This window comes from Marmota flaviventris, chromosome 8 (genome assembly GCF_047511675.1).
Source record: "Marmota flaviventris isolate mMarFla1 chromosome 8, mMarFla1.hap1, whole genome shotgun sequence".
NCBI classification, from domain to species: Eukaryota; Metazoa; Chordata; class Mammalia; order Rodentia; family Sciuridae; genus Marmota; species Marmota flaviventris.
The window spans coordinates 37199874-37217655 of NC_092505.1; the positions used below are offsets into that span (position 1 = coordinate 37199874).

Below are 17782 nucleotides of genomic sequence, written 5' to 3' on the forward strand. Positions count from 1 at the left end.
TATTCTCAAAAAATTATTCTTAGACCTAAATTTAGTAGTCCAGAAATTGTTAAAAAGGAAGATAATTGATGATAACCTGCCTTTTTCAAGAAGGTGTCCTTAGACAAAGGAATTGGTGAATGATACTTAAATGTATTAGAATTTCATGGAATTTTAAGAGATTTACATAAATTTATTAAATCAAATTAATCTTGAGATTTCAAGTGAATATTAGTTTGATTATTTGAAATCATAAAAATAGTTTTCAAGCAAACAAAAAAGCACAACGGAAATAAGAAAATTAAGACATTTAGCAATAATGGCTACTCTAAAGGTTTAAAATCCCCAGAAACCACTAAAAGAAAACTCTTAATGCAAACTTCTAAAAAAAATCTGTTCTTTGACCGCTCTCTATGACCACATAACCAAGACATTAACCTTTTGAAGCTGTTGAGATTGAGGTTTCCTTGCAGATGCCACTTATATCCCCATCACCAAAGTCACCCAACTCTTTTATAGCTTATATATTCATTTTCAACATAAATTTTGGATCAAAACATGATCCTAATTTTTCTAAAAACATTTTAACCACATTTTTAATGCCTTGATAATGGATTGAAAGAGCTCTCAAGCCTTTCAATGTTTCAAGAGAGTAAACTATAATTTCTCTCTCACACAAGTCTTATATTTTCTGAAAGATATATATATATATATATATATATATATATATATATATATATATATATATATATATATATCTTTTATCCTGCTGGGAGGAAAAAAAAAATCTGAGTCTTTATGGTCCTGTCCATTAAAATTGGCAGGCTGATTTCATTTTGGTCCCATAGTTTCTACTGTCCTGTCAGCTGTGAAGGAGATTCATCACAGGGATTCTAACTGCCATCAATACCCTTTGTAACTGCAATGGTTCGAGTGAACTCTTTCCATCTTCAATAACTGACACAGTGTCAACATCTGCTTCCAATAAAGTTGTTTCTTTTTTTCTCAAGTAGAATAAATTTGCTGACTGAGATTGTAAAGGGTTGTTTTCCCCCTCCTTTTCATGAGTTCATGGGGGGATATATTTTCCACCATATTTTGCAACTTTTCCTCCAAGGCAAATTAAAAAAAAAAAAAAAGAAAAGAAAAACTTGGATAACTTCAGATGACACGTTCTTATTCCAGGTGCCAAATAAACTCAAAATATAACTGAAAAACATAAACTTTCATGATTTAATGTCACTGTCCTCTTAATTTTGGAGATAGCAATATATAGGGACCCTAGATGAATAACATTTTGAAATATGTGAGAAAACTCCAAGTTGGGCCTTCAGAAAAGCAGTCATGTATCTATTTGGTTGCCACGGAAATGCATATGGAAAGTAAAGATAAGGGACATTTGGCCGGTCAATTTAATGACTTAATTACTCAACTCATGGACATTTTTTGGAAGCTGTCATTTGTTGAGCACATAATGTGAGCCAGCTTTTATTTTTATATATGTATGATTTACCACTTCTGCAGCCTGTTAGGAATTAGTATCCCATTTTACTTAAGAGGTAAATAAGTGAAGTCCCAAATCACACATTACATTGTGGCTAAGCCAGAATTCAAAGAATGGCCTAATATCCAAACTTTCTTCCATTAACTTATTCTGTTCCCTACTCATCTCCCACTCAAAACTCAAACATGTGTACTTTCCTTTTCCACCACTTAATGCCACTGCTCCCAGTGGCTTAATTCATCAAATACTATTTAACAAAAGGACACTGAGGAATAGAATGTAGCTTCTTAAAATACAGTTGAGATTACAACTTTAAATTACAAATACAATGTCAAGCCAGACAGAAACTCAAAGACTAGATTCTGTCACATATTCTGCAAATCTCAGGATAAAAACGGGCAAACATTATTGGCATAATAAATAATGACCACCTTAAGGGTATCATTTATAACAGTGTCTAGAGTTCTTTTCAAATGTTATAAAGTCAAAGAAATCAATTCCTTAATTATTTGCAATTCACTAATTCTCATTTTGTACATTTTTTGAACAATCTTGGCCATTTTTGCTTAGCATAATATAAATAAACTTATGATCAAAGAGTAAGAGAAAAATTAAAGCAGACAGTTAAGAGAGGGTGGCTGATCTAAGAAAACATACTGGTTTTTAAAAAGTTTGCACAGTCTCTTTTCAAATTAACAATGAAGCATCACATCTCTTGTTAGGATCCTAACTTGCCAACATTATGTTGTTTCTTAGCTCCTGGCAATTTAGTGATGGAAGCACAGATTAGATTGAGAATAAATGAGAAGATTTTCCAGTACTTACTTCTTAGGAGTTTTAGATAGTTTCAGTGGAGCATCCTTTGTAAAAGATTCAAGGGTCTAAGTCAAGTTAGGGAGACCACTGATAGCCTTCAGTAAAGTAATTTAGAAACCTATAAGTTCAACTGCAGCATTTTGATGGGAGAAAAACAGACCTAGAAAATGATAGCATTTTAAATGTAAAGGAAATTCAGATTATTGTGCTAAATTACAAACTATCCTGTTTTATAACTTCTGGTAGTAATGGTGACATGGCAGGACTAAGGGATGCCAAACAATTAAGAGAATTTGTAAGTAGGCTCTGCCTCTTTCTACTCAAATTTGGTGGCAGTGTGCTAACAATACCTGATCCTGTTCTCAATGAGATAGCTTATTGATGGAAATTTTCCTATGTAAAAAAGAATTGGGGTTCTTCATTTTCTCAGGTCGCCACAGCCAAGAAATGTTTTGTCCATAGTTAACAGAGGGACATAGAACAAAGTCTAAAATCAGGATGAAGCCAGTTGTTACTCTTTCAACTCAATTCAATGGAGACAAAGGAAAGAAGCAAAGAGTTAATGCTTTTTTCCCCTCTTCTTAATTGAGAAAATCCAATTGAATGATCTGAATGAGTTCAAGTATGACACTGTTCTAAGAGAAATTGCAAAGGAAGTTAATAGATTCCAAGGGAAGAGGAGGTAAATAAATAATCCCCAGTGAGTCATCCCATGGGAACTATTGAATGCTTGTTTTTGAAAACTCAGAGAACTCAAGACAAAATAAATTGTATAGATTCGTCAAACTGTGTGCTCCACATATTTGGCAGATTACAAAAAAAAAATGCATCAAATCAAATTATAGGTCAAAATGTACATAGTTTAATCAAGCCACTTCCCTGGAAAGTGAAGTTTATATTATAAGTGAGTGGAAGTTTCTTCAAGTTTGGACTTCACATTGGTAAAACTGTGTATATTGTTGAGAAGAAGCAAAATACGGAGTGATGAAAATACAAAAGAGTGTACAGGTTTACAAGTCAAAGAATGCATCAGGAAAGAAGACTAATGCACAAAACATAGCCAAGATAATATTTGAAAATTACATATGAGAACTCTGTCTACCTAAGCATGTTGTCAATGTTTATTCACACATATTATAAATGCAACTAAAGATGCTAGTATCACTTCACTGAAAATGTGATTTCTTGTTGGTAGAGAGAGATAGGAGAAACTTGAGAAACTTTTTATCAAATGAAAACACCTATATTACATTGACTTTTTATATGAAGCCCTGAAAGCAGTTGAAAAGAGGAGAGAATTTTGTCTTTAAATTCCTTACATTATCAATAACTTCCAACTTCTTAATCCTAATCTTTCCCTAATAGTGTCATAATGATAATCTTTACTTTAAAATTTTAGTTAGATCCTGAGGGCCACATCAAATTGAATCCTCAAATTTAAAAATTTTAGCCTAATTTCAGTAACTGTGGTATCAACATAATAATCCCAATATAAATTTTATTTTGTCCTAAATTTTTAAAAGGATTGAAACAAAACTAAATTTGAACAATAATAAAAAATGGCTTGCACAATGCTATTGAAAATATTGCATATAGATTTTTTTCCAATTTGCAATGATGAGTGGCATGATCAGAAATAGACAGGGCTTTGTGATATATCTAGTATCTTTCTAGATATTATTCCTTCAAACTCCAGGAAAAAAAATCACTTAAAAATAACTTTTGAAATTGCAACTAATGAGTAATAAGAAACACAGAAAATAAGTCACTGGCACATACAGATCTCATGGTTAAATGTATTTTATCCCAGTATAAGTAGTTGTATTAAAACTCTGGTTTGATTTATCAAAGTTGGATGGACTAAAAAGAGGAGTGTACTATAGGTAAACTTTCCATCTAACTGAAAGTTTGTGCAAACTTTCTTCTTAGTCAACTTCTAAGGACTCTTTGGGAGAAATCAAAGTAATGAAATACTCTTTCTTTAGTGTGCTCCACCCCCTGACCAAAAAAAAAAAAAAAATCTCCCTTTCCAAGTTATATATATCACTCAAAACTAAGTGAGCTAGCATGGAATTAAATCTTCACTGAGGTTTAATGTAAAAACAATACTGCATTGGTTTGGCTGTGGTATAGCTACTTTTGTTGAAAGGAGAAAATACTGAACACTTGAGGTAACCTAGAAAGCACAGACAGGAACATATCACACACATTTGAAAGATAAGCATTTAAACATTTTTGCCAGTGCTTCTCTGAGATCAAGTTCTTTAAACAGAACTCAACAATTGTTACAATATTAAAAAAACATACATCCCCCCAAAATAGCCCATCAATGCTAAACCAAACTTTCTGTATTTCTACAAAAATAGATGCACACAGAACTACAAAATTGTATTCCTGAAAGAATGAACATTTTCATTTGTGGTTCATCTTTTCCTGACAAGGTGGCCAGTTGGAAAAAAAAAATGACACAAAAACTATCCCAAGTACTGGTAAAAGCAAGAAAGTAAGGAAGAGTTGCACAGTTGACAAAGGCTCAGATGAGGGAAAAATTAAAACTGCTTTTCTTCAATGACTAGGACCCACTCTGCTTTCTCCAGAAAAGGTTCAAAACCAAAGTAAACTGCCTGCCACTTCCGCTTCTCCTTCCACGTTTCTTGTGTCCCATTGCGGAATGGAATTCCCAATGGCTTCTTTTTCCAATGGGCCTTTGGATTCAGGCTGCAGCCTGACTTGCTAACACTGGATGCTTCAGTACCAGGGTGATTCCTTGCTTTTATCTTGATGCTGCAGACCTAGAAAAGAAGAATGTGGATATGAATACTCACTGTACTCAAAAATGTGCACAACCTGCAATGCACTGGATATAAAAGCCAAAAAGAATACAGGCAGCTGTGAGAAATGACCTCAGGACAACCTAGTCTCTAAGAAAATCCTGGGCTTCTATTCACAATTTTCAAAAGGCATACCAACACAATATGTGACAAAAATTCTATATAAGTGTCATTTTGTCATATAAGTGTCATATTATTGTATAGTAATATATATTATATATTATAAAATATATAGACAGATACATTAGCTATGGTTTTTTAATTCTCCTGGTGTTGAGTAAATAATATATCCAAAAACATAAACAATAATTTTATTTGTAATTTCAAAAGGAACTGATATTTTGAAGAAAAAAATGATAGCCAAACTTTGGGGTATATTTAGCAATATTTTAACAGTTTAGTCACTATCAAAAAATGATACTTCAGTAATAAAATGAAAAACAAATTATATTGTTTTGAAATATATTCCACAATGAATTTAGTATAAATTATAGCTAAAAGCCAGATTTATATGAATTTATACTAAAAGCAATGGCACAGATTTTGTAATCCTAGCAACTTGGGAGCTGAGGTAGGAGGATCTCAAGTTCAAAGTCAGCCTCAGCAACTTAATAAGGCTCTTAGCAACTCAGCCAGATCCTCTCTCTAAATAAAAATTACCCAAAAAAAGGACTGGGGATGTAGCTCTGTGTTTAAGTACCCTCGATTCAATTCCTAGTCTCAAAATAAATAAATTATGGCTAAAATGGAGTTTAGAATTGTCAGTGAAAAACAAAACAAAAAAAAAAAAACAACAGTATCCAAAGGAAGATATGAGAACATAGATTCATTTCAACTTATAGCTCAAATTGGAAAGTTTATCAAAGAATAAAACCAGAAAATATGACTCTGATGTAAGTTTAATGCAGCTGACTGATATCTGATAGGAGCAATTAGCATAGCATCCCTAGCTTATATCCACTTGAAGTCATTTAGATTTTGTTTTGCATTTTTCTTTCCAGCTTTATTGAACTATAATTGACAAGTACAGATGTATATATTTAAGGCATGCATGTAGCACAAGGCTTTGATGTACATATATACTGTGAAATACCTACCACAGTCAAATTGGTTAACATATCTATCACCTTTTCAATTCCCCTTATTTTTGTATCTAAAGCATGTTGTTTGGAAGAGTGAAGACCCCCCAAATACTCTTAAATCCTTTAGAATCAAATATCAAAATCTAAATGGAAGCCTTACAAACAAGTGGGGAGGAATGGGATTTGACTGCAGATATGTGGGTGTGAGGGTCTCAGGATATTCTCCTGACTCTTAACACAAAACTGTTATAAATCTGGGTGGACATCAAAAATTAAAGAGTTAAATGACCCAGTATGGTTTTAGGGGTTTATTGTTACTAAAATATTTCTTCTTTAATTTTTTATATTTGTTTTAATTAGTTATACATGACAGTATGAACTTTGATATATCATACATAGATGGGATATAATTTCTCATTTTTCTGAGTGTACATGTTGCAGAATCATATTGGTCATATAGTCACATATATACACACAGTAATAATGTCTGTTTCATTTTACTATCTTTTCCTAGCCCTACATCTTCTCCCCTTCCCTCTCATCACTTCCCTCTATCTAATCTAAGGTAACGCTATTCTCCCCTAGTGCCTCCACCTTATTGTGAATTAGCATCCGCATATTAGAGAAAACATCCGGCCTTTAGTTTTGTGGGATTGGCGTATTTTGCTTAGTATGATATTCTCCAACTTACTCTGGTTTCTCTTCAGATCATATAAATCTTTCACCTTTTACTAAAATATTCCTTGTATCTCAATTTATAGAAGAATTTTATCAAATAAGTCAAAACCAGACACAATTAGTCCTTGAATGCAAGCCTTCAGATGTCAGACAAAATGGAACAGCAAAGATGAGATCAAGAGACAACACAGAGAATTTCAAATCTGTCTACATTCTATTTCGAATTAGTGCACTGGGAAAAGAAAAGGCAACACATCCCAAATGCAAAAAAGAAAAAGAAAAAAGATACCGTCCTTATTTTTTTTCCCTTAGGCATACTGGCATTATGTTTAGAAGCATAATCAATACTTTTCCAATTTCAAAAGTAGAGAGAGGGGGATGAAAGAAGAAGGGAGAAGAAGAAATAAAAGGATCTGGGTTGTATCAAGTCACTCGAAGTTTGCTTTACTCATTTTCAAATGATTCTGTGGTTAGAATAATTTGCAACCTGACATAGTCTCTGTTGGGTGACTCTTATAATCTAAACCACCTTTACTGACAATCTGCTGACTACATAAATATTTTTTTCATTATTAAAACGTCTCATCTTCTGTATGACTCAGTGTTTCCACACTTGAAGACTGCATCAATCTATAGGATGTCAGCACTGCAAGTCATGAATATTATTGTAATCATCAAGTGGTTTGACTATCTTTTTTCTTTTTAAATAAAGGCTATCCCTGGTTTGCTTTGCAAAGACATATGACTCCTTCAAAATTGCATTAGTTTTTTTGCCATACACAAGTATTGGATTACTTAAGATAGCCCCGAATATTCCAACCAGAATAACAGAAGGCATCCTCTCATTATAAATTCATCTCTTTGGTTTTTGTTTCCACATCTCTGCAATACTGCACTGTAAACCTTTAATAATCAATTCATCTGTGGCCCCAAAGCTACTACATATCTAATAGATACTTGGAGTTCTGCTTCTTTTGTGGTGAGATATAAATAAAAACTTTGCTTTAATTACCAGGAATTCATATCTTAATTTCAAAACAGGCACAAGTAATGCACAAGAAAATGAGCAATCTCCAACAAAAGACCCTTCTAAGTTGCAATAGATAAGCAGGGTTTATAATTTTTCTAGTTAAAAGACAATCACAAAGGGTAGATCAAGATATTTAATGGTTAGCCAGTACATTTAGCGTTCCCGAGAAAGGAGGGGACAAAACTGTTAAACCATGATCTTTGTGTGGTCCATATATATTTGGGATTTCCCAAAATGTTCTTGCCACAACAGCAGCCACTCTTTCACCAGTTTTGCTCCTATTTAGGATTTTGCTGCCTTTTTACTTCTTAACTCAAGCCTCCATGGAAGGAGTTCACACCACTTCCTGAGACTACTAGCTACTTGAAATCAACTATGCTTACTTTCTTTTATGGTAATTCAGTTTTAATTTTATTGTTTTAGCCTGTGAGATATCTAGAAGAGAAAATAAACAACATAAAAATGATGTTAACGGACACTTTCTTAGGGCCTGAATATGCCTGGTGCTGAACTAATTGCTTTACATGAAATGACTCTTTCAATGTTCCCAACAATGCTGGGATAATATTCACTTTATCTATGAGAATTTTGAAACTAAGAGAAGTTATGCAACTATTAGGTGGGAAGGGAGAATTTTAAAAGAGGTGTTTGATGTCAGTGTCAGCAGCCCTAATCACAACATATATGCTCACCTATATGTATATGTTGGCTGTGGGCTGTGGCATTGTCCTAATCCTCTCCACTCTCCAAATAAGAAACTTCTCCAGAATCAATTCAAGGAAAAGTCAGTCTGTTTTTTTGTTGTTGCTGTTTTTTTTTTTTTTTATTATTTCTTTTGCACTGTTTAGAAACACCCTCATTTAATAGAATTGATATAGGAATTAACAAAATAGGTCTCAGTGATTTTGCAACAGCTAAACATGTGACTTTTTTTCCCAAGATGCAATAAACGATACACAGTAATGCATTATGCTTCAGATAAAGGTCTCTTCAGTGATATAATGGAATATGCCATATCAACGGATGTGTTTTTCTATGTGTTTTTATTTAATGTGACCACTCTTCCCACTACCACCATCAGACTTCACCATTGTGAATTTTTAAAACATAGAGTGGTCATTTATTTGACTCCTGAGGTATTTGTCAGAAATAAACTAGGGAACAAAGACATCAAATTGTTGGCTTCAGAGCCTGAATCTGAAGTTCAGTTTACAGAAAAGCCTGAGAGAAAATGAAAGCTCATAGATGCATGTCCTCACTTCAACTCTAATACCACCAGCACTACCACCTGACCAACAGAGAAGGAAAGGAAGAAAAAAGTAGACACAAGAAAAGATACTTGGGAAAATTAGGGACAAGAGAGAAATCTTGGTCAAAGAAGAGGTTCAAAATTTTATTTCCTTTCAAAATTTAGAAAATCTGAGTCAGTCTGTTCATGCTGCTAAAACAAATCACTATACATAAACTGTGTAGCTTATAAACAACAGAAATTTATTCATCATAACTCTGGAGTCTAGGAAATCTAAGATCTGAGGCACCTAGAGACACAATATCTGGTAGAGGACTCTCTGGACTCTTCAAAGAAGGCATTTTCTCAGTGTGTCCTCAACAATGTAGAAAGGGTTTGGAGTTTCTCAGAGGCCTCTTTATAAGGACACTGATCCCATTTCTGAGGGCTGTTTCCCAGAAGCCCACTCACCCCCCAAAGGTCTAATACCATAGCCATAAGGGACAGAATATTAACATGTGAATTTAGGAGGAGACACAAATATCCAGATTATAAAATTGATGACAAATAACAAGTCACCGTTATTGGGAACAGGAAAATTCATAAGCTCATTATGATTTTAGGAGGGTGCATCTTCACAGATTTGCAAAAGGCTATAGGAATAAGGATAGAGAATAGCAACAGGTTGTGTCTAAGTATGAAAAGCTTGGAAACTTCCTGCTCTTCAGTTTCCAACTCCTAGAGTTTTGTGAATACATCCTAAAGTTTTCACGTACCCCTAAGCAAGAAGGGTACAGAAACTGGCGCAGAGGGAATGATGGCGGGCTTGTGGATGGTTTCCATAAGTACCCTAAAGCATAAGAAAGGGCTCAGACCACATCAGAGGAACATTTTGAAGGGATCACAAACACAAGGAAACTGAACTCACCACCAAGTTTAATAGGGGGAGACACAGTACAGAGAGTGCACAGAGAATCAGATGAAGGACTTCAGGAGGTAGATCAAGAAACAGGATCAGAATAGAAATGAAATGACCACACCCAGAAGTAAACAGCAACCTATTAGTTGACAAACTTTTCAATCTAATAACTTCCTAGAAATACAGAGGCAACCACAGGGAAAGCGCAAAGAAATAATTTGAGAAGAGGTTTCAGCTGTAAATGGGAGTTGTTTTTGAACGGAGAGCAATGGAGATATCACCAGATTGGACCAATAATAATCAGAATAAATAAATCGAAATTATCTGCAATTAAATAGAAACAACCAATTAGGTAACTGAAAAAGTTGCACCTCTGCACAACTGGGTTGTGGGGACTATCTTGATTGTCAGCGTCACATTCCACTAGAGAAACATGTTCTACTTCTAAGGAAGCATAATAACTTGACAACACACTTGACCACAGCTCTTTACGTTGAATGTGCTTCCAATTATTTTTATTGCTGGAGATAAAAGAAGTAACCATAAAATGGGAAACACACTGTTGATAAAAATAGAAGAGAAATAGGAACATAAACTCTGGGAGTGTGGGTAGAACATTCCATGACCTAAAAGTGAAAAAAGCATTTAAATGAATAAATATCAACTTTCAGGTTGTAGATATTACAAGTCTATATTTCACTTAGAAAAGAATGCTTGCCATTAGAATGATAAGATGGTAATTCTTTTCCTGTATTTTAGCAAAATGAATCCCCTATTTTACCCATGCTTTAGTAAAGGTAAGTCATACTTAGTGCAAACTTAAATAAATACAACACTGTGTTGGATACTGCATTAAGATAGCCAACCTTCACCAGCAACCTGATAGCTCATATTGACACAGTGACAAATGATCACAAAGACATGCAAGAAACAGTCATGCTATTTTCTATAACTTTATTAAATTATCTTTGTAAATGATCCTATAACTGCACTTGTGTCTCAGCCGGAGGACAATCAATTTAAGTTCAAACTAAGAATTTCTAATTAAGACCTATGTGAGCATAGCACCCTACTATCAACTTACAGGCAAAAAATATAGGAAAAAAAAAGTTGTCCACTTTGGCAACTATGATTTTATTGTAGGTGACTGTCAAAACAGATCAGGTTCACCCACCATGGAAATATTCTTTAAATGTTTTTAAAACATCTTTGTTTTTTGAATCTTAAAACATCATAAAATTCTAGTTTAAAAATTCAATATAAATAGTATTTATAAAAGAAAAACTCTACATAATATCCCCTTGTAATCAGACAACATGCTGAATATATTTTGGATCTATGTACACACGCCACCAGTTACATTGTGCTGCAGCTTATTTCACCAGCAATATTATCTTGGAAAACCATCACATTTCAGTATGCACAGCTCACCCTATCCTTCTGAAAGCGTCACAGTATTTACTCCACAGTATGTCATTTCTCAATTTTCCATAGCAATACATCATTTGAATACACCCATATACACATATACAAGTGTGTATTTATATACAGGTGTGTGTGTGTGTGTATATATATACACACACACACACATTTATCACTTATGTGAATATTTTAGTAGTTATAAATTCTGTAGAATATATTTGTATCATTGCTGAATCCAAGCATACATACTTGTTTATTGGTTCTTCTTAGTTATACATAACATTAATATTCTTAGTTATACATAGCATTAGTATTCATTTTAACACAATTATAAAGGCATGGAATATAATTTGCTCTAATTCAGTCCCCAGTACTTCCTCTTCCTCTCTCCTCCTTCCCTTCTGTTCCCCTTCCTAAACTCTACTGATCTGTTATTAATTTATAGTTCTTTTTATTAGTGTCCTGTGAATGTATATGATGGAGAGATTCACTGTGGTATATTAATATATGTACATAGAAAAGTTAGGTCATATTCATTCCATTGTGGTTCTATTCCATCCTTCCTCCCTTCCCTTCAGTACCCTGATCTATTCCACTGATCTTTCTTCTATATACCCCATCCACCATTTTGGATTAGGTTCTGCATATTAGAGAAAACATTCGACCTTTTAATCTATATATTTGTAAATGATCCTACAACTGCATTTGTGTCTGAGCCTGAGGACAATCAGTCTAAGTACAAGCTCAATGTGTGTTTGTACCTATATTTCTACTTTTTTGCTACTACTTATGATTTATATAAAATATATAATTGTTTCCACTTGGATTTCGTTCACAATTAGTGAAGATAAGACATTATGTGTTTCTTCTCTGTACTTTATCTTTGGCCAATTTTGGGGGGCTTTTTAAAAAGCAATTTGTTCACTGGCTTCTAAGTGTTTTGTTTTGTTTTGTTTTGTTTTGTATATTAGGTATGTGAAAAAATTTTTCTCATGTATTACAAATATTTTTTGCCTTTTTAGTAATGTATCTTAATATTTAATTTGTAAATGATGGACAATAATTCCTTTTAAGGTCATCAAAAATAAGATGTATTCCTCTTGGACCAGATCAAAGATAAAATTTATTTATTAGACATTTTAATGATAATGACTTTCTTATGATTATAACTCTTGCACACCAAAATATTAATAAAAGACTCCCAGTTGTGATTGCATAACTTTCTAGCAGAAAGACATTTTTCTATCCATAGAGAGATTTTCTCGAGGCACATTTAAAATCCACTAAATATCTCCACGTAGTAGTACTGTCAGAAACAATCAGGTGAAAACTGTCTGAACTTGTCAAAATGTCTTTAAACTCAAATTCAAAAGAGGAGTAGAAATGTAAACCCCAGAAAACTTGATGTTACCAGTAGACCATAATTTACAGTGTCATTGGAAGTGGGGCACCTGCATACCTGAGGCAAGCATTACAGGTGACAAGCTCTTCACTGCCCAGGTGTTTTCCACTAGCTCTTGTTTTTCTAGATCTAGACAGCAAGCCTCTGCCATCTGTCTCTCCTCTCAGAACCTTCCTTCCTTCAAACCATGAGCCTTTCTCAGCACAAAATCTCTAGCCTTCGCCTTTAAGTATCAGCTGCTTCCTCAGACTGGCCCATGTTAAAATGTGCAGCTGGAAGGTAAACTAGTGAGTATTTAAGGCATCATGATATGGAGTTACCAATCTGAAGAAGTCACTTGAAAACTGAACTTGTGGACAAACATAAAACATAAATCACAGAGTGAGGTGGTTTTTAATCATTGTGGCAATTTACCAGGCTCAAATTTTATTGATAACCTCTTAGGTGATAGAGTCTGAGGATCATGAGACACAATATGGAATGCAATTATTTACCAATTCAGTGACCTCAACTTCAAAAGCAGATACAAAGAAACGTTGAAGACAAAGAATGAAGAAAGAAGGGAATGGGAAAGAGTGAAATAGAATACTCTTTGTAATTTCTTCTACAGACTTTCTCCCAGAACAGAGAGGAGCAAGACAAAAAAAAAAAAAAAAAAAAAAGTTTGGATCACTTATTGTAACTGAAACCACAAGTTATAATATTCTCAAGAGATTCTAACTATTCAGACATCTGTTGGATAACAAATGCAGCCAAACATGCATCTTTAAAGAGGTTTCTGGGTTATGCAGTGACAGCTTTACGATTCAGAAAATAGATAATCCAACCAGAGGAAAAGCTAATCAGGATCCACAAAAATATCATTAGGGATACAATAACCACACAGGAAACACAGTATCTAGGAGTATCAAATATTTTAAAACTTCACAATTTTAAAAATTACTTCAGAACTGCTGGAATACAAACATCTTTTAAATGTGCATTTGGTTTAAATAATCACTTTCTCTAATCCCAGTGACTCAGGAAGCTAAGGCAGGAGAATCACAAGTTCGAGACTAGCCTTGGCAATGTAGAAAGACCATGCCTTAAAATTTAAAAAGTGCAAAGGACTGGAGATGTAGCTCAGGGGAGAGTGGCTCTGAGTTCAATCCCCATTATCAATAAAAGGAAAAAAAAACAGTCTCTTTATTAAAGCAACGTTTATTGTAAAAAAATTCAGTAAGAATGAGTTATGTTTTATATCTCAATTCCTGCTCTGACATGGTTAAATTTTTTTCTCATTTCTGTGTGACATGAACACAAGATTACTCTCTGACAATTTCCAGAAGAGTTTGTTCAATCCTAGCAAATATGAATCGGACTTCAATGATTATGAATAAGCTAAGCATCACCTGATATAGCACGAGCAAAGCCAGCATGAAAATAAGCATTAGAACACATGCCTGTGGTCAAACAAAATTTATGAATTTAATTCTCCAGTATATCAAGCTGGATCCAATGGCATATTTTGCATCTCACCAGTCTTTGCAAGACCTTTTTTTTTTTTTTTGGTCATCTTTTTGCCAAGGAATTTGGAACATGTTGGCTACAGACAACTGTTTGTGAAACCTTATATTGTTGATAACTAGAATAATAAGAGAAATGTTAGGTGGCCTGAAAGAGAATAAAGAATATCTGTAAGTTTTTCAGGCCATGTGGAATTCTTGTATGTAATCTTTGCAGCCTATTTGAAAATTGATGCAAAATTGGGAACAAATTCTGAAACAGAGCTCTTCATTCAAGCTGTTCTTTTGGAAGATTCTCTATATGAGATGGGAAAAAATAGCAGAGCACTAGTGAAAAGATGATTTGCTGGTACAGAAAGACCCTAACCCCTGAAAACAGACATTCCAAAGGTTTGTGTGGTTTTCCACCTTTAAGGGCCATACCAAAACTATCTAAGAGCGTTTTAAACCTCTACAGCTGCCCCTCGCCACACACAAAGAATCAGTTTCTTTTAGGAAGCCGTGGTATCATTTTAAAAGGCCCCAACTTCTAATATAGCTAGCGAATGACAACTCCTTTAAGAAATCTGTCAAGAAGGCTCTAAACATAATTAAATAAGATGAAAATGCTAATTACCCTATTCACCAATAAATATTTTATATACATTTTTATATATTATACTGTGTCCCATAAGTTTATATAATTACTTAATAAAAATAAATTTTAAAGAAAACAGTTAAAAGATAACAGTATTGCTTAATTTCACTGTTTTTGAGAAAGCAATTAAGAAAGCAAGAGATTCTATCCAATTTACACAGCAACTGATACAGTAAACATGTTTTGAATCTCATTCACATTAGCATTAATCAAAATTAATGCAAAAATAGAGGATGCACTAAATCTTTCACAACTTTGAAAAATTAACAGGTATTAATGGAGTCTTGTGGAGTCTAATTTCTAGTCTGACTTTCTTTTCTGCACCTAAAATTTCTTTTTGATCCATCTGAGTGAAAGGATGAATGCCTTGACAATACATAGGCACAATGGGATGGTGTTTTTTTTTTTTTATTCCCCTCTCCTTCCATGTGACAGAGTGCTCTAAAAAGAGAGAAATATGTTCAAAAATGTCTTGGAAATACATAAAATGGTAATTGTTATCATATATATGTATGTATGTATGTATACATGTTTTATTTTTCATTCTTGACCACACTTTACCATTATGTGCCTAACCAGTAAAAAAAAAAAAAAGCACCCAGTATTCACTGTATAGCCAACCAGTGAATACCACTACTGAGAAATTTGGCTTCAACAAATATCACAACTTATAGTCAAGAACAGAAACTAAGTTAGATGCAATCAAAACACAAAACAGGTATTTAAAGCTTGCATATAAATTATTCCTGATGCTTCACACCTCCAGTGTAATTTTCTTTTTTCTGTTTAAAATGCACCATATTTATCAAAAATCACAAGAACTTTCATTTGTTTTACTTGTCAACATCTGGAAAACACAACCATGTGTATGGGTTTATTGCAATCTTTTAGCTGGGTCATGTCAGAAAGTATAATTACTGTTTTGAATCCAGGGAAAAGGAGGAGCTAAGAGGTTATGAGACTTGCTCAACATGATACAGCTATGAAGTGGTGATATGGGTCCCAGAATCTTTTTGCTTTTTTTCCTGTGCATATATCTGGACACACATTGCTACATCTCTGTAAAAACTAAAAATCCCTGCACTTACCATTATTTTTTTAAGATTCACTAAGTGATTGGGGAGAAATTAATCTCTTTCTCTTTTCTATTCCTCCTTGTTCACCTCTTTCTTGGAGACTAAGGAGGGTATAGAGCTCAGTGGTAGAGTGCTAGTCAGTCATGCATGAGGCCCTGCTCAGATTAAAAAAAAAAATTATATATATATATGATCACAGATGTACTTATATAATTTTTTTCCTTCTTTCTGGACTTTCCTTCTTTCATTCTCCTCAAACTCTTATTAGTGAGCCCAATATTGCAGCCCCAAAAGTAAACATGATTTGACAAACTACTTTTCTCTGCTTTCATTAAATTACATGTACATGAACACATCACACAGACCAACACATTCTGGATTTTAAAGAAAAAAAAGAAAGGAGATATATATGTATGTGTGTGTGTGTGTGTATATATATTTATATATATACATATATATAATCAGGAAAGCATATATATACACAAATATATGTATATGTATATATATATATATATATATATATATGTATATATGTTCTTATACATATACATACATATGTATACATATACATATGCATATACATACATATATATACATTTTTTTCCTGCAATTTTTTCCAGTCAGCAATTCCACATGGAACATAATTCACTCATAGATTCTCCTCTTGGTGACAGTCACTGAATTCTAGTCTTATCTAGTCTTATTATGAACATTATTACTAAACATTTTTTTTTATTCAAACATCCTTAAATGCTCGCATTTATGTGTAGAAGACTCAGGGATTAAAATGTGGAGCCAAAGCTTATGAGTACTTTTGATGTTAATTCATTTTCTAGGCTACTTTTTTAAAGGTTACAACTCTTTAGTTTCCTACCAAGAATATAGGTGGAAAATAGAATTTTCCCTTAACCAAGATATCTTATACAAGGATTCAAATTTATACACTCACAATTATTTGCATTACTATACAAATTCATCCTAAAACATTCATAATGCTCTCAGAAGGCTCCTGAACTTGTCCTATCAAGCAAGAGAAGGATCTCTGAGGCAAATTCCCATGGATTGGGCATCATGACATTATCGCACTATTCTATGGTGAAAGGCCCAGGTAAGAGCACAGGCATGATGTCTATATGGCTCTGGGAGAACAGGGGAATTTTATTAAAGTCCAGCAAAATTCAGCCATGGATACTTGAAACTGACAGCAGGGCTCTGGAATGCATTTCTCCCCTCTGATTCACCACCCAGTTGCTTTTCATGCACATCTCACTATCTGGCTGGGATCTCCTGGCATTTTGCATGCTTCTCAAACATGGTTTCCATTACTCTTCTGGTCATGAAATTGTCATTCTGGACATGTGCCCTAGTCAACTAACACCATTCAAGAGTGTATAAATATTTTATCACATGTGTGATAGTTGTTTTTTTTTTTTTCCCTCAGTGAAAATAGGTTTATGATATACAGGCAGGGGGAGCTTTGTAGAAAGGGTGAAGCAATCAGTTGTTGATTACTATGCAACCCTTATTGTTATCAAAACACACACACACACACACAAAAAAAAAAAAAAACTTAAAAATTACAAAGGTCCAAAGAAGAAAGTATTTCCATTAGTTCACAAATGTCTGCCTAATATATATATATATATATATATATATATATATATATATATATA

The 17782-nt window shown here is 33.6% G+C and overlaps 1 protein-coding gene across 2 annotated transcripts in view; it reads right to left on the reverse strand.

Moving 5' to 3' along the window:
* Window positions 1–746: 746 nt before the first annotated feature.
* Vgll3 (vestigial like family member 3) overlaps window positions 747–17782 on the reverse strand; it is a 46366-nt gene continuing 29330 nt past the window's right edge. For both annotated transcript variants that reach the window (XM_071615140.1, XM_071615139.1), the window contains exon 4: window positions 747–5091. In XM_071615140.1, the coding sequence (XP_071471241.1) occupies window positions 5048–5091 (44 nt within the window). In that variant the 3' untranslated portion in view covers window positions 747–5047. The remainder of the gene's footprint in view (window positions 5092–17782) is intronic.